Source organism: Podarcis liolepis (assembly GCF_965112155.1).
Source record: "Podarcis liolepis genome assembly, chromosome: 6".
NCBI classification, from domain to species: domain Eukaryota; kingdom Metazoa; phylum Chordata; class Lepidosauria; order Squamata; family Lacertidae; genus Podarcis; species Podarcis liolepis.
In genome coordinates, this window is record NC_139559.1 from 82580303 (window position 1) to 82603892 (window position 23590).

The 23590-nt window shown below is 43.9% G+C and overlaps 1 protein-coding gene across 7 annotated transcripts in view; it reads left to right on the top strand.

Annotated features, from left to right (window-relative positions):
* The first annotated feature begins 9892 nt into the window (after positions 1-9892).
* KCNT2 (potassium sodium-activated channel subfamily T member 2) overlaps positions 9893-23590 on the top strand; it is a 214778-nt gene continuing 201080 nt past the window's right edge. For 3 of the 7 annotated variants that reach the window (XM_083506736.1, XM_083506739.1, XM_083506742.1), the window contains exon 1: positions 9893-10445. In XM_083506736.1, the coding sequence (XP_083362862.1) occupies positions 10351-10445 (95 nt within the window). In that variant the 5' untranslated portion in view covers positions 9893-10350. The remainder of the gene's footprint in view (positions 10446-23590) is intronic. The other 4 variants (XM_083506735.1, XM_083506737.1, XM_083506741.1 and 1 more) reach the window with 2 other exon arrangements.

Consider the following 23590-nt stretch of genomic DNA (forward strand, 5'->3'; position numbering starts at 1 on the left):
AAGGCTTCCATGAAGTCAGTTTAGAGTCATGATGAATGAGGTCAGAACTTTTCCTCATAATGCACCTATGGCACATTTCCAAACTCGAGAGAAAATAACAGATGGCTTGGATAAGGAATTCAGAGGAAGGCTAGTAGATTAGCTAATAAAGGTAGCATGCTTAGTTTCATAGATAAGAACAGAGTAGAATAGTATTTATTGAATTAGACTGCAGGCAATATCAAAAGAGAACAATATAAAATGCATACAAACACCGCATTTTAAAAAATTCATTTAAAATGCTGCATAAGCATGCATGGCACAGAATTTTATATTTGCTTGACACTACTATAATGAAATAAAAAAGTAGATTTACATGTCAAAATGAATTTCTACCCTGAGAACTCGGAATCTCCATCAGAGTTGTCTGAAATCAATTCCAAATATATTTTCCTGAGGCTAGAGACCTAGCAGATCTTGCTATAGGATTGCCACCTTAGTGTTGTCTTGATACTAGGAAACACCCATAGGTGGGGATGATGTGGCAGATAGTTGTCTGCTTTGTCGACTTGCAGTCTATGAACCAGGCATGGCCAAACTTGGCCCTCCAGCTGTTTTGGGACTACAAGTCCCATCATCCCTAGCTAACAGGACCAGTGGTCAGGGATGATGGGAATTGTAGTCCCAAAACAGCTGGAGGGCCAAGTTTGGCCATGCCTGCTGTGAACAATGGGGGTACAGGTTTTGTTTGTTTGTTTCAAATATCTGCAAAGCCTGTTTGACCCGGGTTGTCTTGTATACCTTGCTTTTACATTCTTAGTGCATTTTATTTCTGTCCACATTTGTCCTGCATTTGACCTGTGCATGTTATTGAGAACAAAAGCTTTTAGGAGTCTGGTTAAAGCAGGATAAGACTTATGTAAACAGTAAAGAATCCGCAGTAAAGCATTCTTCAGTAGTAGCCTCTTGAGGCATGGGCAGAGGCATCCTTGAAATATATTAGCTTGCAGCACCCTATCAATCTTGTTGAATTCCTAGGAAACAGGTAGGTGTCTTATTCATGCATTCTTCTTCCTTCTGTCTAGCTTGCTGGAACTTCTACGTCTCAAAATCAGAGTATTTCTTTGGAGAAAAATGCTTTGTCAGTGCCTCCATCATTTTAACCGTCACCTCCTGCGTCTGTGAGGGTGATAAAGTTGTCAAATGCACAATGCGGAAGGAGAGGACACTTTCTAGTATTGCAGTCTGTTTCCATAGCAGGGAACACAAGTTACAGCCTCTGGTGCCATTTAACTCAGCCAGGTCCCAGGCTTTGTTGTTTTTTTTCTTCAATTTTCTTCATTGATTTTCCAAAAAATCCAAAAACAAACATAAATCATTAGCTTATTTAAACCAATCTTAGTATCATTGTTAAGTGACTTCCTCGTATCTCCCTGGTTGAATTTCAATATACATCTTTTTTAATGGTTTTCAGTACCAATATTCTCTTAAAATTAACTTCATCACTTAACCCTTTTCTTTCTATCAAATTCAGCATTTAAACATATTAATTCAACACATTACATATTTAAATCCTAAGCCTATCTGGTATTTGCAAGCTTTCCAATTTAAATTATCTTAACATATTTAGCTAAATAGTCTTTAAATTTCCTCCATTCCTCCTGGTACTCCTCCTCCTTCTGGTCACGGACTCTTCCAGTCAGGTCGGCTAGTTCCGAGAAATTCATCATCCTCATCTGCCAATCTTCCACTGTTGGTACTTCTTGTGTTTTCCAATTCTTCGCTAACAAAATTCTTGCTGCAGTTGTGGCATACAAAAATAATTTAACACCTTTTTGGGGCAATTCCAAACCTGTTATTCCAAGAAGAAAGGCCTCTGGTTTCTTAATAAATGTATATTTCAACATTTTTTTCAATACATTATAAATCTTCTCCCAGAAGTCTTTCACCTTGCTGCAGGTCCACCACATTTGATAAAAGGTACCCTCTTTTTCTTTGCATTTCCAACATAGGTTATCACTGTTGTGGTATATCTTTGCTAATTTTACAGGAGTCAAATACCATCTATACATCATTTTCATTATATTTTCCTTTAACACTGTACATGCAGTGAACTTAACCCCTTTCTTCCACAGTCTTTCCCAGTCTTCAAACATTATGTTGTGTCCCACACCTCTTGCCCAATCTATCATTACAGCCAGGCCCCAGGCTTGTGTGAGAATTGTGAACTTCAAATGGGGGAAAGGCAAGGATAGCAACAACAGCAGCTCTCGTTTTCTATTGTTGGTCTTCTACAAAGCAGGGCGAGGAAGTAAAAGAAGGCTCACACCCTTATTCTCTTATCAGTCGGGATGAGGAGACTTCGGTCTGTGAGGTAGACCTCAGTCTGTGTCGGAAAGTCCATGCAATGCTGGGCATAAGTTCATAGTCTTCTTGTCATCACTGTCTCTAAGATGTACTCTTTACAAGACGGATGGTGACCAAACCAGTTTATTTAGAACAAACATTAGGCTTGAGAAAAGCCCAGCAGAAATCTCTTCTCCTCAGCTGCCTCAGGGCCTCATTTCTAGACCTCGTGAGCATTGTATAAAACCTGAACTGGAACGATTCAAGAGCACATAAATCAGACTGGACTCCATTAACATTCAAGATGGAAGCATGGGAACCCAACCAAGTGTGGTTTGTATGCTCAGGAAAAGAGATCAGTGCAGATGAAGAAATGAAGAACAGCCCTCCTCGGAGATGTGTATCATTATCAAGAAGGAAAGGGCACACAACTGATTGGGTTGAGGCAGCTAATAACACAGCCCTAAATTGTGTTCAGATAATGTCTCATCAATGTGGTGAATTAATACATACGCACCTACCGCTGAAACCATTTTGCTCTTGTTAAATTCCTGCCAGGACAGAGCCACAAACACCAGAACTGGGGACTCTTGGCTTTGTGTACAGCTGCTGCATGTGATTAGAAGGGTGGTTTGGAGCAGCTTCTAGGGCAGGGATTCCCAAACTGTGGCCCACAGACCACCAATGGTCCATGAGCATCATTCAGGTGGTCTGTGGCGTATCTGTAAAAATACAATTAAAAATCTTACACCATTGCAACTGCAGTGCCCCACAATTGCTACAACAGTCAGGCAAATCTTTCAGTGGTCTGCTAAGACCCTCAGCAATTTTCAAGTGCTCTATGGGAGGAAGAGGTTTGGGGACCACTGTCCCAGGGTTAAAAAGTATTCTGATGCTGTGGGCTAACTTTTAAGGTGGCTGTTGGGCTTCCTCTAGACAGGGAGGACTATAAAGGGCTCTCTGCTTGGACTGGGATTTCGCCAAGGCAACAACAGCCTTCCTGGCTCTGGTTTATTTCAGGCTGCGTGCACCCCTACATTCAAAACACATTAAAAGCACACAACCCACAATACCTCAAGGACTGCCTTTCACCTTATGATCATCCCTGGACCCTGTGATAATAATCTGAGGCGCTTCTTCATGTGCCACCTCCATGAGAGACCCAGAGGGCTGCAACATGAGAATGGGCCTTTTCTGTGGTGGCTCCCTATTTGCGGAACACTTTCCTCAGTGCCCAGTGCCTTTGTTACTTATTTTTAAGGACCAAGCAAAAACGTTCCTCTTCTCTCATGCCTTTGGCTAACTATCTATGGCTTTTTAAACTCTGTGTGTAGCTGGAGGGGGTATTTTGTTTGTTTGTTACTATGTCATGTATTTTCGTCTTTTTATATAGTAAGCTGCTTTGTCATCCACAGATGAAGGGCAACATAGAAATTAAATAAATAACCAAAAAAGAAAAAAGCAACCCTCCTCGAAGAAGAATCCTGAGAAAATGAATTTACCTCTCACAGAGCTATAATTCCTAGTGCCCCTAACAGTTTCCAGGATTCTTAGGGAGGAGAAATATGCTTTAAATATGGTTTGACAGTTTCTATCAAGTATTAGTTTGAAACAAGGGCAAGTTATGCTCACTGTCCAAAGGAGGAAACATCGGCTATATTAAGTATCTAGCACACCACAGAAAAACTTTGCTAATCATTTTTTTCATTCCCCAGGCAGAACGATGCTGCAGTCAGCAACTAAATTATGGAACTACCTATTCTAGCGCCTTGCTTGAGCTTGCATTAACAAAAGACCAGATAAAGTGATTTTCTCAGCAATACTGGCAGTAAAACAAAATCAGCAAAATAGCAACATAAATATGTTTTTAATCAGTGATATAAGTGCCCCCAAATGCTCTAATTGACAAACCATGCTTCTAGGCTGCCTGACCACTGAGTTTGTCATTCAAAACATTTTAAGGTCTAAAATGGCATTGGACATGTGATTTCCAATTTCTGAGCATCCTAGAAAAGTCCCCTGTCCCTTGCGTAGACAATGACATCAGGTATGATCCAAAGAAGAAGACTGAGAGGTTTTCAATTTTGCCTCATTTTAATGGTAAAACAACATTGCAACTTTTCAGCCCAAAGCCTTTAGGACCATAAAGCAATTCTGGAGCAATACACAACTCCGAGTGTTTTCTTGGGGGAAAGTGTTAGAGTTCCTGCAAAGAGAATCTTTGATCTGAACCTTGTTCTGAGTGGACATCAATGCTCTCCACCACAAGAATGAGTTTGCAGAACAAACTTAAAACAGTTACAAATGAACATTATAAGATACAAAGTACCACATTGCTCTCAAATAAGCAAGCAATGTGTTCCTGCCTTCTTTAAGTCTTAAATGCAGTTCAATAAACTTTTCTCTCTCTGATCCCAGAGAAAGAGATCCTATCATCTTGCTTGTCTCATCATCTTGGAACTGAGCCACTACTACTGCAGACTCTACGGACTGCCTAAGAGGCTGAGTTCTGAGGTTTCTGCTGTGAGAGGTCTGCAGCTCAGGATTCCAGGGTCAGCCATCAGTTAGCAAACATACACCTTGCCATATCTACAGACAAAACTCTCCGGCCCTAATGCAACCCTTTCTGCAAGCATTTTTAATATAATGCATTCAAACACAGTGTTTTATGTACTTATAGCAAAAAGGTGATACAAGCCATTCTTTGTGCAAGACTGATTGGATTTTCAGAAAGAAATGGGACCTAAATGTCCATACCCAAAAGGCTGTGAGCTCCTTTTATGAAGTCTGCACACTGTAAAATGACAGCAGCCTTGCGAAGAAGCCCAGAATCATTGCAACACGGAAATGTCAAGTAGCTGTGCCTTGGTTCCTAAGAGCATTCCACAACTATAGTGTCACTTGGCTGTGTCCATTCCCCCCTCAGATTAATTGTAGAGCAAGAACTCTAGGGAGTGGTTTCCAGAAAATTGCACTTATCCAAACCTGACTCTTTTCTTGCCCACTAAAGTAATCTTGTATAAGCCATAACAACACGGTGATGCTTTATGAAAGCCATTCCCCTGGTTCCTGACCTCTGGTAAATAGATGAACTCAAATCTTTGTTCACAGACTAACAGGGAACAGGGGAATGGCTTCATGAAACAACACAATTCTGCTGTGTGGTGTATGAAAGCATGGGAAGCTAAAAACAGCAATCTTTTATGTTTGTGTGGGCTGCTTATGGGCTGCTTACGGAAATGATCGAATAGAGGAACTGGGGGTTTACTGCAGCAAAACAGATTTTGTAGGAATAAAATAAACTCAAGTGCCACAGGGGGATGAGCAGCATAGAACAGTGTGGCAATTTCTCTTCAGCTATGGGTCTTTATCCCCCACCCCCACCACCATAGTGCACATATTATCAGCCTGCTCACTACAAAGCAATGTATTCTTCATTTAAGGTGTTTATACACTGCTTTTCAGCATACCTCACAAAACAGTTCACACAGAAATATTGCAACAATAAGAATCAATTTAAAAAGGAAGAAAAGAAAAACAAACAAACAGCCATGGCAAGCTGGGGGGGGGGGGGCTTTTTGAAAACTACATCAGGGCAAGATGGCTCTGTGGGGGCAGTTGTAGGACAGAAAGACCACCTTTGCTGGAGTACTGAGAAGAAAACATTGAATGGAAATTCACACAGATCTGCCCCCCCTCTCTTTCCCCCTCTCCTTTCCTCCTTAGTAAAATGGAAATTCTGGTACTAGAATGTAGGTTGCTTTTCAAACTGACACCCTCCAACTGGATACTCTTCCTTGGCAGAAAACAGAATAGGTTCAGATTTGTCCAAGGGCAGGTATCAAATAAGTAGGAAAAAAAAGTAATGGCTGATAATTCATCTCTAGCCTCAGTTATCTGACAAGACGAGGAGAGATTTCAAGCAACAGGGAAAGAAAAAAACGATAAGAACTGGGTTGCAAAAACAGGTTTGTTTTCAAGAGAACATCTTGATTGAAAATATTGTTACCATGGAAGTAGCCAGATTAGACATTTAATTGTGCAAGAATTGGGAATAAGCCAACTCAGGGAACTAATTCATTTTGAAGCAACTTTGACAAGGGAATTAGAAGATGCTATGAGTTTGTGGGTTGCAGGGCAACCTAAATTCCTGGGTCCAATTAAAGTTAGGCTTAACAAGGTTGGAGGCTCCTGGATTAAGTTTATGTTAAGAAGCCAGGTCAGCTTGCTGATTTCTAGCTGAGTGCGGACCATTGGGGGACAAAGACCGGTCACATATTTTGATGGGTCGTCGGGACATTCAATGTCAGACAGCAAGGGGTGTGTGGAGCCCCTTCTCCAGCTTCTGTTAGGGGGCAGAGGCAAAAAGGGCTTAGGGTTTCAGTTGGGATGAGGTGGGCTGGAGGGAAAGTGTTTCACTGGGTTAGCCGTGACAAAGAAGAAGGAGAGGAGCCCAGGGGAGCTGCCTTTGACAGGCTTCAACAAAGAGACAGAAGGCATGGCTGATTTATCTGTTCTGAGCCCTAAGTCTGCTGCACCTATGGGATGTACAAGAGGGCCTCTTGGAGTATGAATGCTTTAAATTCTCTTCATCTAGACACACATTGTAAAGGTAATAATAATAATAATAATAATAATAATAATAATAATAATAATAATAAATTTTATTTATATCCCGCCCTCCCCAGCCGAAGCCGGGCTCAGGGCGGCTAACAACAATAAAATAATACAACATTCTAAAATCATTACATATAAAATTAATTCAAATCAAATTGATGACAACCATTGGGCTGGAATTCTGTGAAGATTGCCAAAGGAGGGAGTCAGGCTGTGCCCTGACCAAAGGCCTGGTGGAACAGCTCTGTCTTGCAGGCCCTGTGGAAAGATGTCAAGTCCTGCAGGGCCCTAGTCTCTTGTGACAGAGCGTTCCACAAGGTACCCCTGACCATTAGGTCCAGTCGCGGATGATTCTGGGGTTGCGGCGCTCATCTTGCTCTATTGGCCGAGGGAGCCGGCGTACAGCTTCTGGGTCATGTGGCCAGCAGGACTATGCCGCTTCTGGCGAACCAGAGCAGCGCACGGAAGCGCTGTTTACCTTCCCGCCAGAGTGGTACCTATTTATCTACTTGCACTTTGACGTGCTTTTGAACTGCTATGTTGGCAGGAGCAGGGACTGAGCAACGGGAGCTCACCCCGTCACGGGGACTTGAACCACTGACCTTCTGATTGGCAAGCCCTAGGCTCTGTGGTTTAGACCACAGTGCCACCCGTGTCCCTTAGACACACATTGTAGATATGTGTAAATAAACCATATATCATAAAGACACCAGAGTCTCTGATGTGCCTCATCTCCAAAGAATACACAGATCCTGGACCCCTGGAATCTGACACCAATTGTGGAGATTGGGGTGGCTTGTAACCAGCATTGCCAACTTGAAATACAATATATGGGGAGGCCCAGATGAGCCCCACCCCGCATAATCGATCACATGATGCTGTGCACGCACACTATTTGAATAGAAAAGCCCATCAACTGGGGGGGGCAGCCCACTTCAACTATTTTATTTGGGGACTGAAGGGAACTCGGCCCCTAGGAGTTGGCTCCTACGTGTGTAAAAACATATTGCTATGAGGTTTCTTGGGGGGAGCAGATCCCCCTAAATTCTTAAATTAGTAAATGTTATAATTTAGCTAATATTTGGAATAGTAAGGGAAGATGCCAGGCACACTGTAAAAATACAGGATATTCCAGTTTCCTGTTCAGGAAATCGTCTCACAGAGGTGCCCTTAAGAGACAAAGAGAGGAGAGCACCCGACCATTAAGGGTGATTGACAAGGCAAATACTTAATGGGCAGAGACAGAAGGAAGAAGCAGGAGGTTGCCAGGGTTACGGGGTTCTGATGTTACCAAAGGGAAATGTGTCTTTTGCAGGTGGCTTTTGAAAGGGAGATTGGCAGGGTTGGGGTGGGGGTGATGTAAATGGAAGGGGGAGTTGAGTAAAGACTTCTTTCATAAAGACATTATATCCTCTGTAGTGCCTTAATTTTCCGAAGGAAACACAAACCCCAATTAAGTGCCAAGACTCCCAGCATCTAGGCAGAGATTGCGGTGGCCTGTAGCAATATAGTCTTGTGTTTATCAAACGGTAAGGTATTTTAAGATAACAATGGGAATTCTACAAGGTGATTTGGGGAGAGAACAACTACTGTTCTCTTCCAGCTACTGTGGGAAGGACTTGGCAGATAACATAAGAGCTAAATAAGCACTTCTCTGAAAGAGACCCAGTTTTAGAAATTGTTTATATAGTGTATGACTGCTGAAAGAACGAACAGGATTTATTGAACTAATATTTTCAGATGTTGAAAATGTGACAGAAGGAATGCAGATTTCTATATTATGCAAAATGTCCAAGTTATTAGACTCAAGTTTCACACATAAAATCAAATAACAAAGGTTAGGGTTGTTGCTGTTGTTGTTTAATTTGCTGCATTAACCCGTGTTGTTAAATTGCCTTTGCTCCTTAAGGGAAAACAGCAACAGATCTTGACAACCAGAGAATCCTTATTTAGAACATTGGTTACTGTGTAAGCAGATAAAGTAAAAAAATGCTTTATTGCGGAAACTGGCACAAGGCACAATGATTTCCTCCCCGACCCTGGTGGCATTTGTTTCCTATATACTGGAATTTTGCATTAGGGAAATTAAACAGTTCTTTATTTAAGGATTGTTGAGTTGTACGTAGAAACATGTAAACGTATAAGTAGTTGAGTTTTGACTTGAATTTCAAATTGACTGTATGGCTCTCAGAAGCAACTCCTTTTCCAGAAGAACCATTTGTGACAGAGGCAAAGAAATGCAAACATTTCTGCCGAGGAAGCTGCTGTGCAAGGCACAGCAGAAAGAAGATTCTGTCTAAACATCAGGAAGAACTTCCTGACAGGAGGAGCTGTTCGACAGTGAAGCAGATTCCCTCGGGAGGTGGTGGACTTTCGTTCCTTGGAGATTTTAAAGCAGAGGTTCCTTGGAGTTTTTAAAGCAGAGCAGTGGCGTAGCGTGGGTTGACAGCACCCGGGGCAAGGCAAGTAATTTGCGCCCCCTAACCCGTGGATTTGCGCCCCCTAAACCTAACCCCCAGATGTTGCGCCCGGTGCGGCCGGCCCCCCCTGCACCCCCACGCTACGCCACTGAGCAGAGGTCACCTGCCATGAATATTGAGATTCCTGCATTCCTTGTGGTTGGGCTGACCCCCGATATTCCTTCCAACTCTACAGTTCTATGAACCCATAAGCAAATCCAGTTTGAGAGGAGAGGAAAACCCTCCCTGCAAACTCATTAATTTGGGAATAATCTCAAAGAACTTAATGGAACTGGATGCAGGTTAAGCCTGAGCGCATCTTCCAGACCCGCTAACCGGCTGCTTCTCCCCCAGCCACTTTGCTCAGTTCTGGCCTGCGCGAGGAAACCCCCCTCTGCCCTCCTTCGGCTAACGAAGCGAGGCTCGCTATTGGTGGACGGGCCGAGGTTCCCGCCGACGTCACCGACCTCCGCTTCCCCACCCGGGCGGTCTCCGATTGGCTGTGCTCTCAGCGGCATCTCCAAACGGCATTTGCATGGCTGGCTGGGGATGGTGCTGGCAGAGGATAGGAGCGAGCAAGGCGAGCCTTTTGTTGTCGGCTGGAAGGAGCTGCGCGTGCCTCGGAAGGCGCTGCCCGGTTGGCTGAGGCGCACGCGGGAGCGCGCGCGCGAGCGCTTCTCCCCCTCCTACTTTGCCTCCTGTTGTGATTTCAGACGCCCGGGCGGGGGAGCTGGAGGAGGGGGAGGGTCTCTCGCGCAGCAGGTGGCGGGGAGTTACAGCCTCACCTGTGGGGAAAAGATAGAGCCCCGCAGCGCCGGCGGCGCCTCCTCTCCTCTCTGGGCTCCAAACGCGTCGCTGCTGCCGCCGTCTCGTCTGCTTGCTGGCTGCTGCTTCTGCTGGTGGTACCTTGCAGCCAGGAGGGTTGCTTTCCCTCTCTCCTAGAGGCAGGATGGTGGATCTGGAGAGCGAGGTACCCCCGCTTCCTCCGAGGTACAGGTTCCGGGATTTGTTGCTGGGCGATCAGGGATGGCAGAACGATGACAGGTGAGCTGGGGAGAGGCTGCTCCGAGGGGATGTTCCTCGAGACGAGGAAGATGCCCCTCTTGACTTTTGCCCTTTGTTTGCAGCGCGCATCGCCTGGAGATGCAATGATGCTGGGATGCAGCCTTCCTCTTGTAACTCCGTCTGTCCGTACGTGCGAGGGCTTGCATGCGTGCCCGCAGCTGCACCCGCACGTTTCTCGTGCATAGGCATAACGGCTCGCGTGTTCTTGCTGAGGGGGTTTATTTCCTTAGGCTGGCGGCGGCGCCAGCCTAAGGAAATAAACTCCTCGAAGTAGCCCACGGCATTTCAGTGTCACTTGAGCCGGCGCCAGCCCTTTGTACCTGTTACTCTTCCGTGCGCGCACACGCATTTGTGCCCGTCTTGCAGACCCGTGTAAGGTCTAGCCTACTGCTGTTGTGTGTCTGTGTGTATGTCTACACACAACCCGGCAGTGTGATAGAGCTGTTATCCCACACTATTCTTCCTTCTCTGTGGACGCTACATTTCCTACCACCCTTCATGATATATGTCTGTACCTTTACCTTATGTCTGAGGATACACACATGCCCATCAATACTTCCCAATTCACGCAGGAGATTATCTGCCTCTGATGTGTGTGAGATCCCTAAAGTGTTTACCCAGGCTGGCTTTCCCTTTTGAGGAAATGATGAAACTACTAGCAGTGATTCTCCCTTTCTTTCTTCCCTTCTCCCTCTCCCTTTCTTTCTGTCAGCTTGTGCCATCTGAAGCCCTGTGCCCTTGTTGAGCATTGCTCCTTCTGTATCACGTGCCCCTTATATTGGGAGAGATGTCTAATAATAAATGCATTGCTTCCATATATGACACGGTGATTGATGCTTGTCAGCTCAGATTGCGATGCACTTCTCAAAACATGGTGTATTGTTCCACATTGCGCTGATGGTGAATCCCGACCTCAGGTTGGTGGGTGCTCTTCTGGCCAGGTTGTGAGAAATTTCTAAAAACAAAAAGTCCATTTTACAAGCTTCTGTCTCTTAAAGCACATCCTGCTCTTATATGGGGCGTCAGTGGTCGTCTGCCAAGTGGATGATAAAGTCCACACCTGTTTTGCTCCAGCAGTCCTGCAGCACTCAGGTGCGCAGAGTCCCTTGCAAATTTCTCCTTAGGGTCTTAAAAAAGAAATGGAATTGATCGCAAGAATATCTTTCTCCAGGACCCATATTTTAAGAATGGATTCTTCTTGCCTACTTTACCTGATGGCGCTGAGCTACCTTGCCTCAGGTGTTAATTAGATATCCTATGAATGCTGTGCTGTGGTGGAATCTTTTTACAGTGATAACTGAAATTCAGAATGGGGGGGGGGGAAAGGTCTTGGTGGATGCTGATTGCGAACAATCTTGCCAGTGTTCCTTGAAACCTGCATGGATTCCTTTTTGCTTGAGTGGAGTATGTCAGAGAGTCATGGCACTAGAAAGAACATGTAATCCCACCCCTGACCTGACTGATACATGAAACCCAGCACTACTGCAGCTGTGTACAATCAGAGAATATTCCTAACCAAGTGAGATGGACAGCCAAGATGCTGTCCCAAAAACTTGTGCAGCAGATCTCTCTGATCCCCCCCGCAATTTTACCCCAATTTATATTTTGTGTAAGATGGAATAAAATAATAAAAGGGAGAAAATATGCATCAGAATTAAAGCAAGCCAGAAGGCAAATTGTAGGCAAATTGTGTTACTATCAGTACGATCCTATAAAATATCTCCTTGGAGGGAAGTCCCATTATTTACAATGAGACTTACTCCCAGGTATGTGGGTATAGGTTTGCAGCCTGAGAGGCAGTTTTGAAGTCCAATCGTATAGCTAAATTAAAAAGAGAGAGAGACCACTCTGTATATGGTAATTGGAATCTAGAAGTTAGAAGGGACCTCAAGGACTTTTTAGAAATCTAGTTCAACCCCCTGTAGTGCAGAAATCTCAGCATAAAATCATGAAATTGTAGAGTTGCCTGTGCCAGTTGGCCAAGTTTGTCAGGTATAGCAGTTCCTTAACCTCTGACTGCTGGTGGGAATGTGAATGATTTGAGACCATCCCAAATATGGTGGTTGCTGTAAAACAACTGATACTATAGAGATCCTTTTTTTGCAACTCTGAGCTCCGAGCTGCAGAGGGGAGCAAGGAATTGTTCCTGGTCTTCCTTGTGTTTCTGGAAAAAAAAGACATTTTGAGTTGGCTACCCAGGCGAGACAAAATTTGTGGATCCCTGGTGATGCCGCTGCGTCATACAATGTTTTAAGTTAGATATTATGAGGAAGAGGGGCAGAAAACACATGAATCAGGAGCAGGAACAGCTATGTCTCTTGACTCTAAGTGAGGGAACAGGAGTATTGAAGAGATAAAAGCAAATTGTTTGCCATTAAACGGAAGAGCTCTTTCTAAGGGAGGCCAACATGGCTCTCTCACGCCTACCATTTTTATGGTCGGCAAACCACTTTTGTTGTAAAAAGTGCACATATGGTTCTGGCTGCATCATTAAAACTGATTACTGGCAAATGAAAGTTAAAGAAAGGAAGCACTGCTGATTTTAAGGAGTCTTTATAGGTGTTCATAGTGTTTTAAGTTGTAGCGTGAAAGTGACAGCAGTGCATCCTTGTACACTCCGTGCTAGATTTATCAAGCAGCACTTCTTCTCAAGACAAGATGCTTCAGTAAAGGACACTTTCTGAAGATCACAGGTGTTGGTGCACTATTGTACAAAAGCACGTAGCATTTAATCTGCTAAAATTGCCTGGCCAATATCTGAGAGCACAGATTTGGACTACAGTAATTGTTGAGCTGAAATGGGGGGCCACTGTGGTATGTCCGCTTGGGGCACATCTGTTGGTCAAATTGCAAGTTCAGGTAATTAAGATGTAACGTGATGAGTTTTCATCCAGCAATTTCATATGCTTATGAAAAAGAAAAACAAGTCAGATGAGCAAACCAATCCTTATAAATGGCTGTGACAGTGCCGTGTTTGCACCTGTTTGTGCATCTTAATGAGTTTTCTGTAGCACGCCTTGCCCTTGGAAACTGCCTTGTACCAGATCAGGCTATTTGTCCATCCACTCCAGTATTGTAAACTCTGATTGGCAGTGGCTCTTCAGAATCTTTGGCAGAGGCCTTTAATATATTTTGCTATTTGATTCTTCTAACAGGAGATGCCAGTTATGAACCTAAACATCTAGGACTCAGCTACGTTGATAAAGAAAAAGTGTTTTAGATGCGTTATAACACTGTGACACTGGATGGCGCTGTTGAGTCCCATCTTTGGCCAACGTGATTTCCCTTTAGGAAGTTTAGAATGTGTTTTCCTGAAACGTTTTTTTTTAATGTGTCTAGATCCAGCCCTAGTCTACTGCTGCTCTATAATCCTTCTCCAGAATGAATCCACGCAACTCTGCATCTCGAAGCCTACTGAGGCTTCCAGAGACAATACTTGGCTGCTACCACACCTACTTTGAAATATTCTTTTCAGAAATAAGGCTGCAGTCGTAATCATGTTGACTCAGAAGTAAGTCCTCGTAAATTCAATGGGGCTTAATTCTCAAGTAAATAGGGTTAGGATTGTAGCCTTAGTTTGTTTCATGAGAACATTGATTTTCAGTGAGGTTAAATGGATGGTTCATGTTTGATAGGTGCATATCACTCCTGTGCTATTGTGAAGTTTTTATAACCTTATATGAACTTGTTCTTGCATCTGGTTTCCACATGCATGTCCATCACTAGGTTACTCATCGCCATATCATTTGCATCAGAATGTATAAGCAGACATCACACAAAAAAGTATTTACGATGTGAGCTGATATGAAGACTCCATCCATGCATGTGCAAATTGATGCTTTTGTGCTCCCATAATCAATCAATGAATATGTATATGTGAATCAGTACTTGGCCACACTGTATTGCTGAATCCAGCTTTTCCAGCTCGCCAGTTGTTGTTGAACTACAACTCCCATTGACCGCAGCCAGCATGGTCCAATGGTCAGGTATGGTGGGACTTGTAGATTAACAGAATCAAAGGACCAAAGGTAGGGAAGTGCTGGCCTAATTGAGCAATACTATGCAGCAAACATCTGTGTGCCTACTGCTGCTCTGTTTCAGCAATGAGAGAATGGGTGCTTTTGCTGTTCCCCTTGATGGATAGTTAAACCACAGGTGGCTAAGTTTAAGGATTTGTAAGAAGTTGGGGCCAAATTTCATGTTGGTTAATACCTCTATTAGGTGCAGTATTTACATTCCAAACAATCAGAGGCTTTGAGGATGTCCAGGGACGTGATCATCAGTGGGAGTTTGGTTGTTTTGCTGTGTTCAACCAGATTCTGCAACTTCCTAATGGAGTCTGTTATGTTGCAACCAGGGACAAAGCCAGCCTGCTCTGGGGCTATTAATTTGTGTAGGAAGCTTTTTAGTCAGTTAGCCAAGATTGATGCGGATATCTTGTAGTCTTGATTTATCAGTGAGATTGGACGGTATGATTCTATTTTGAGGCTGTCTTTCAGTGGCTTGGGGGTAGAGACTATTTTGGAGGAGGTCCAAGTTTTCGGGATGGAGGCCCCTATAATAATGCGGGTCCTCTGGGGTGATAGGACTGCTCACAAATTCTTGCTCCGATGCAGCTAAGGTTGGCATGGTCAGTCCTGAGTGGAAATTTCTAATTTCCTTCTCAGATGGGTTGTGGGAGGTGTATAGATTAGAGTAAAATTTAGTAAGGTTATTTCTTTGAATGAGAATGTAATACTGTCATCTTTTTTGGTGATGCAGTGCATAGGTAGGTAAATTGTGACCCAGAGGCCACATGCAACTCGAGCCTCAATTTATGCAGTTCCCTTCTGAAGCGTCCATCCCACCAAAGTTCATTTCTTCCTGTCCATTCCCCCCTTTCTTTTTCCTTGTGTTTTAGCATGGGTTCACTAGCCCTCTCCCTCAGAACAAAACACATTTCTATACAGCTTCAGAACAAATGGAAGGGGCAACATTTTATTTGCTACAAAGGAATTGATTCCTTTTTGCTCCCCTTCCCATCCTTATTGTTTGCCTGGGAGAATAGAAGTCTTTTCTCAAGCCAAGAACAAATAGGTAGGGTTCTGCTATGTTTGTCTCTGTTATGAAAGGAATTCCTTTCACCGGCTTTCAAGAACAGCAGATATATTTGGGTAGAGAAAAAGGTGTGCTTATTTGCAAAGCCATCAATCCAAATGGCGTTTCCTTCCAAGTAGATCTGCCTGGAATTGGCAATTCTAATCTGATGTTTACCACTGAAGCAAAGTGGTCTTAATTCTGGATTAGTTAATCTAAAAGAATGTTGTCATTGCTTCTGGCTTTGCCTATGGCTGCTATGTAGTCCCTGACCGATTCCCCCAAGGGAAGATGGCTTTCGCTGGGGAAAAAAGGGTTCCCACTGGATGCTTTAAAGCTTAGACACTCCCTGTCAGTATCACTTCACAGGTCTGTATTTCTCTCTATGCAGTAAAGGTAAAGGGACCCCTGACCGTTAGGTCCAGTTGTGGCCGACTCTGGGGGGTTGCGGCGCTCATCTCGCTTCATTGGCTGAGGGAGCCGGCGTACAGCTTCCGGGTCATGTGGCCAGCATGACTAAGCTGCTTTCTGGCAAACCAGAGCAGCGCACAGAAATGCTGTTTACCTTCCCGCCGGAGCGGTACCTGTTTATCTACTTGCACTTTGACGTGCTTTTGAACTGCTAGGTTGGCAGGAGCAGGGACTGAGCAACGGGAACTCACCCCGTCTCGGGGGTTCGAACTGCCAACCTTCTGATCGGCAAGCCCTAGGCTCTGTGGTTTAACCCACAGCACCACCCTCGTCAGTGCCTACCAATATTCAGCCGTAAGGATCCTTAATAATATGAAAGGGAAACATGTGATATCCATTCCTGAAACAGAGGATCAAAATAAGGATGGGGCATGTTTGCAAACAAAACTGGAATTCTTTTTAAACATAATTGATCAGGGTTAAAGTTTAATGGTTACTCTGCTAAGGCACAACATTTTGTTCCAGTCAGAATCACTTTACAAGTGACTGATATTGACACACTGAAAGGACAAAAATATGGCCTCTTTTGATCAATGGATAGATGAGATGACAACTCTTGCAACCTTTCAGACAAAGCTTACGTATGGACACATTTAATGATGCTGGAACGTATTTATTGAAACCATGGTGACCCATGAATCAGTGTATACTTGAGGGAAACAATAAGTTCATCCATTTACATATATATTATACAGTTCTGTAACCTTAATTAACTTTTATTGTCACGTGGTTACTGTTGTTTTCCTCTACCTTTTAATTTCTTTATGTATTTTCTCTTTTACTTTAAATCACTGTAATATTCTTAATAAAATAATAATAATTGGAGCATACAACTCCAAAAAAAGAAGACAAACACTTTACAGAAGAAACTAAGAACCTTAATTAAAATGTCTGCTTTAAACCTTATTTCTGATTAAACTAATTCCTCCTAGAATGGCTATTTGTTCTACTAGGCCAGTAAAGCACTTACAGCCCCTTCCAGGATCTTTTACTTCCCTTCAGGGAAATAAACTGAATTGCCCTGCCTAGCAACCCCCTAACCACCCAAGCTAATCCCTAGCCGAGCTATTTCTTAGCCCTATAAATCCTATCGAGGCTCTAACCAAGTCCTATCTGACAGTTTAGCTCTCAGGTGCTAACTTTCCACTCCCTCTTGATTGGTTGACACTCTTGCCAGCCCTGATTGGCTTCTGGGTCTGCAGGAGGATGACCCAAGGTCTGATGGTCACAGATAGGGTCTGGGGAATGAGAAACTAGGATCCCAGGAATAGTTTGACCTAGAAGAGTGTCCCAGTGGACTGGGAGGAAGAGACTTGGATACCAGGGTGAAAGATGAGCACAGGATATCCAAAGCCTGATGTCTCCCAATGTGGAGTTGCATCTGGCTTCTCCCCCTGTCAGCAGGGTGGCCTCCCTTCCTGGTGAGGCATCTGGGTAAAGGTCTAGCATTGAGCCATATGTCTCCAAAGTCATGGCAGCATCAGCCCTGCTGCAAACCTGCATCACAGAAGCAGCCTCTGCACAGGAAGAGTTGTTGGCTTGCCTAGTCCTGGGCTCAGGACATGAACCACGCAAATGGATGTCCTGTCCTGCTCTTCCAAAGAAGGGGGGGGCATTCCTAGTGTTGCATCAACATCTTGGCTACACCTAGTGTTGTCTCGTTGTACTCCACCATGCATCACCTACTTGTAGCCTGTTGCCCTATGTTGGGACACTATAGCATGGGTGGGGCTGTGGTCTAAACCACTGAGCCTCTTGGGCTTGCCGATCAGAAGGTTGGCGGTTCGAATCCCCATGACGGGGTGAGCTCCCATTGCTCTGTCCCAGCTCCTGCCAATCTAGCAGTTCAAAAGCATGCCAGTGCAAGTAGATAAATAGGTACCACTGCGATGGGAAGGTAAACGGCATTTCTGTGCACTCTGACTTCTGTCACAGTGTTCCATTGCACCAGAAACGGTTTAGTCATGCTGGGCACATGACCCAGAAAGCTGTGTGTAGACAAGCAAGATGAGTTCCACAACCCCATAGTCGCCTTAGACTGGACTTAACTGTCCAGGGGTCCTTTACCGTCACCCTTTAGTGCTTTGCTCAATAATGTTTTCAAACTACCAGATGTGGTTACGAGTCCAGTTTGAAGTCCAAGGAGAGGAGCCAAGACAGGCACCAACTTTTCCCCATCAACAAGTGATCAGTACTTTCAAGGGTGATGGCACACATAAATTGTGCAGGAGCTTTTCATGTGTGCCCATGGCTCCTGCGTAAGTCCCCCCTTTCATGCAGAAAGTTTTTGTATCTCCTGCTGTTGAGAGATGGAAGCAGAATTTAGGAAGCATGGATTGTGAACCTTTTGTGGAGCTGCCATTGGATGAACTAGACTAGAGTATCCCTAGGGAATCAGAAGAAAATTAAATATTTTCTCCTTGAAATACTTTTGGTTGGTATTTATGGGAACGTCTGACTTCCTATGCTTGAAATAGCTACAATGGTTCATTATCTTAAGCAGAAATTGAAAATATTCAGTTGGCATTTCAGCTTAAATGGAAAATGAAAGAGAGTTCACAGATCTGAATTGCAAAAGACTCTGCCAATTAGGTAAATCACTTTTTGTTTTTTGCTGTGACATTAGCACTTATGTGGATGACTAGTGTGTACATATTTTCATAGAAACATTATTGCTCTTGGGGAAAATTTTGGTTACATTGCCATAGAAACTGTCAGCCCTCACTGATAGGAAATATTTAATGAAGAAGGATTGCATAACCTAGTGGTCCCTCGAGAGGCAGACAACTCTTTTGCTGTGCTTTGGCCAACACTGATTTATTTGGAGAATGATAACAACACAAATGTGTCACTGGCAAATATGATGCCTTTCTGCCCCTTTTGTAAAGGATCATGTGGCCACGTGGCTATAGAATTCCTCCAGTCCCTCTCTCTGGGCTGCTGTAAATAGAATACAATATTCATTTCTCACATTTATTCCTTGTTCCTCTGCCTTCTGCCTTCACTGTTTTCCCTGTTGCTTTCTAAAGTGTAATGCACATTATGACGCTATATTAATAATCTTCTCTTTGTGCTAAGGACTTGTCTGTGTGGGCCATTTGGCGGTAGGGTGAGAGTTGGGAATTGATAAGTGGACTGGTTCCACTTGTGTGGAACTGATCATAGTGCAGATGCTACAGGGTGCACACTTCATCTAGTGATGCCTGCTTGGAGCTGTCTGATAACCCTTGGTTCATGCTTTTCTGGGGACTCTTTGCTCATGTTGTTGTTGTTGTTTAGTCGTGTCCAACTCTTCATGACCCCATGGACCAGAGCATGCCAGGCACTCCTGTCTTCCACTGCCTCCTGCACTTTGGTCAAACTCATGCTGGTAGCTTCGAGAACACTGTCCAACCATCTCGTCCTCTGTCGTCCCCTTCTCCTTGTGCCATCCATCGTTCCCAACATCAGGGTCCTTTCCAGGCAGTCTTTTCTTCTCATGAGGTGGCTAAAGTATTGGAGCCTCAGCTTCAGGATCTGTCCTTCCAGCGAACACTCAGGGCTTATTTCCTTCAGAATGGATAGTTTTGATCTTCTTGCAGTCCATGGGACTCTCAAGAGTCTCCTCCAACACCATAATTCAAAAGCAAGAATTCTTCGGCGATTAGCCTTCTTTATGGTCCAGCTCTCACTTCCATACATCACTACTGGGAAAACCACAGCTTTAACCATAGGGCCCTTGTTGGCAAGGTGATGTCTCTGCTTTTTAAGATGCTGTCTAGGTTGGTCATCGCTTTTCTCCCAAGAAGCAGGTGTCTTTGTTCATACCTACACAATTAAATGTGGTGTGGAGAAGTTTCAGCTGTGATTTAGGGTACCTCAAATGCTTTGTTGTCTGAGGCAGAGGGGGAAATGCATTCCCCATCCCAGAAAGTCAAAGGGCATAATACCCAGGCTGGTCAAATTATTTTGATACCTCCGGCATTTACACACAGAACAGTGAAAAGCTTCCCACTGGATTTTCCTATGTGAAGAGGAGAAGGGAAGATGGGCAGAAAGGGTGCTTGCAACCTAATAATAACACTCTAAAACTTTGGTTTTTTGGGTGGGTATGTGGAAAGTATGGGAAGCCATACTGGCCAAGCCCCCCCCCCCCCCAGTATTGCTTAGAAATGTAGGCAAATTGCCCGTGCCTTCTCTACACACTGCATGTGACCAGAATTGCACTTGTTGAAATTTTTATAAATAACTGTACTATTATAGTAAAGTTAAGCATCTCATCAGTCCGAGTTGTGGAAAAATCACATTAAAAAAATATTTCTCACTCAGTGGTATTGTGTGGTTCATGTCATCAGAACAAATTAGATGTGGCAAAACTACAAGACTTGAAGGAGAGCCACTCAGCTTGGAGAACCAACTGATATACCTTGGATAGTGTGTTCTAGTGCTGAGATATGGTGGCGTTCATTCTTTTGTTATGAGAAAGCATGGGAAAAGGGGGAAACAGGAGCAAGCGCTAGGAGGCCTGTGTAAGCTAGGAGGGCTATACGAAGAGCTTGCCCTGAGCTCAGCATTTTGCAACATAATGCTGTGCTTACTTACCTGGAAGAAAACAAGGCTAAGTTGAATTTGATTGCTCCCAACTAAGTGTTCAGAACTGCAGTGTAATGAACAAGAGCAGCTTCTAGAGTATTTTGGGGTGTGGAGAGAGGGGCTTCTTCAGTTCTATCCAAATTCATATTTGTGTGTGTGACTACATTTGGCTATTAGCAAGTACATAACTGAGCACATTTCAGTAAAGAATAGTGTTTTAAACAGAACAAGGTGCAAAACTGGTGTGAGGACAACTGAAAGAATTTAGCTTTGGCAAGGTTGTTTTTGTGAGTTACGAACATATTTTACCAGCAGACTTTTCAGTTGGGCACATATGCTTTAAGGATGTACCGTATTTTTCGCTCTATAACACGCACCCGACCATAACACGCACGTAGTTTTTAGAGGAGGAAAATCCGTAGGCATGCCACCCGTAGGCATTTCCTCCATAACACACACAGACATTTCCCCTTACTTTCTAGGAGGAAAAAAGTGAGTGTTATGGTGCAAAAAATACGGTAATTTCCAGCCCATAATACATAGGGCTATTGAATACTTCGCTCACTCAGTAGATGATGTGTGCATTTTTTAGAACAGGGGTTTCAAACCAGATGTTGCACCACCCTCCCCAATCATTGGCTGTGCTGTCAGGGCTGCTGGGAGTTGGAATCCAACAACATCTTCAGGGCCACAGGTTGTTAAGTACAGATGGCTTAATTGACACTGAAATGAGAATGTCGAAATTTGTCTTGGTGAAATGGTATAAACATGGTGATTTTCCATGAGGCAACATTGAAAACAAGAAGAGCTCTCTCTGAGCTGCAACTAGTTAATGATTACCTGTTGACTGTTTTTCTACTCTGTGCTGATCATGTGAAGAAAGTATTGGGTTGCAAATTCGCCATCTCCAAAGGTGTGGTGTTTTTAGTGTCTCTGAATGCTACAGGGAGAACAATGCATGTAAATGGCTCTCCAACAGCTGTATAGCTTAAGCCCAATGGAGACTGGAATGGGGGAGAGACACAGTTTGAAGTTTCAGAATTTTCTTTTATTTCTAAGATGCCGAGCTTGTGCTGGACAGCACAAGATCTTTCATGGCTATTTTGGATTTCTCCTTTGATGTATTCCGTTTTATTTTAAAGAGTTCTGCTAGTAAAATTTGAACAACATTTTTATGGGTCTGGACAATGTTTCATTTCCAAAAGGAGTCAGCTTCAGTGAGCTTTACTGCTGCGTTAGACCAAGCTGTAAGAAGAAGAACTTACTTTCAAGTGAACTGGATGCCTAAGTTTGGTTCAAGCTAATTGCTAAGAGAAGAAAGAGCAGAAGAACATTGACTGGAAATCCTATTGTGATCTATGGCGTATGCCTTTGGTGCAGATTTGGGCTATATTGCTCCCACCTAATTGAATAGCTTATAATGATCAGCCATCCTATCACAGATATTCCATTTCCAGTATGCGACAGGATGATGATTTGAGGTCGAAAATACAATTCTGTTGCTAGAACGATAAGATAATGAGCAGCGATCACCTACCACCTAATGCCGTGAGTGCTAAACCCCAAGGGGTATGTATAAATAGCTCTCCTACACAATTGGTGTCATTGTGGGAATATACTTGCACTTCATTAAAATTGCTCTTTTGGTTCTAATAGTCAGCATAACAAAAAAAAACAAAACCCTACCCCAATTATTTTACCATGAATATATTAAGCCATTTCTAACTGTGTTTGTTAGACGTTTAGCTGGCATTTGTCAGTGACAACGGCAGTAATTCTTAATGAACTTCCCAGAAAGGGAATTGGACCACTACATTTGATCAGGCTGCAGACGTAAGAGAGTCTGGAATGTATTTTAGGTCATATTCTATACAAGCAGGAGTGCAACAAGGGTTCCTGAGTCTGTGAAGTGTCCCAGGTGAACTCTGAAGCTCACTAGGGTTTGACTGTGAGCATGCAAGGTTCTCTTCTGCAGAGAAATGAGCTCCCCAGACATAGAAAGATGGTATGCCTCCTGCAATGAAAAAATCAACAGGAAGAAGTCTTCGCCAGTGTCAGGAGAAGAGACAGGCCACCCAGGAGACTTACAATAAATCAGAGGGACACTGTGATAGATGAAGTCCCCAGAAAGGGAGCTTTCTTGAGATTTCTCCTGTCACAGGAGCTGCACAATACCAATTCCAACCTCTATAGGGCATTTTTGGCTAGGCAGGTACTGCAACCCACCCAGACATTGCTTATTGGGGAAGTGGTACTGTGGCTAACCATGCTTTATTGTTGTGGAGCACCTCGATAGGCTTGGATTTGTGTGTTGTCTCCCCTGTGGTGTGTTTTCATGGTTGCCTTTGGCTGCTGCTTGTTACTGGCTTTCTGTCGGAACCTTGGGCCAAATAACCTGTTTGGAGGTGGAGAAACAGGAGCTGTAAGGAGAAGAACAGATGACTGGGTGCCTGAGAGGGACATATCCAAGAGATGGAGGCAGCAGGATGCTCCTATTGCTGTGGGCTGACCATTAACGGTGGCTGTGTTGGTTGAAGTCTGGAGCTTCAGGCAACTCCCCAAGGTGATCCTGCACCCCTGTCACCTTTTACAGGCTGCAAGGTTAATGGGTGTCAAGTTCATGGGACTAGGGAATCATTTACCTAGCCAGAGCATCCTAACTGGACCCATGAAGGTGAAGATCCCCTCACAGGTAGGGCTTGGGAGGGGACAATATGAATCCTCCTTCACACTGGGCTTGCTCCGTTACTTAGAATCATAGAATCATAGAGTTGGAAGAGACCACAAGGGCCATCGAGTCCAACCCCCTGCCAAGCAGGAAACACCATCAGAGCACTCCTGACATATGGTTGTCAAGCCTCAGCTTAAAGACCTCCAAAGAAGGAGACTCCACCACACTCCTTGGCAGCAAATTCCACTGTCGAACAGCTCTTACTGTCAGGAAGTTCTTCCTAATGTTTAGGTGGAATCTTCTTTCTTGTAGTTTGGATCCATTGCTCCTTGTC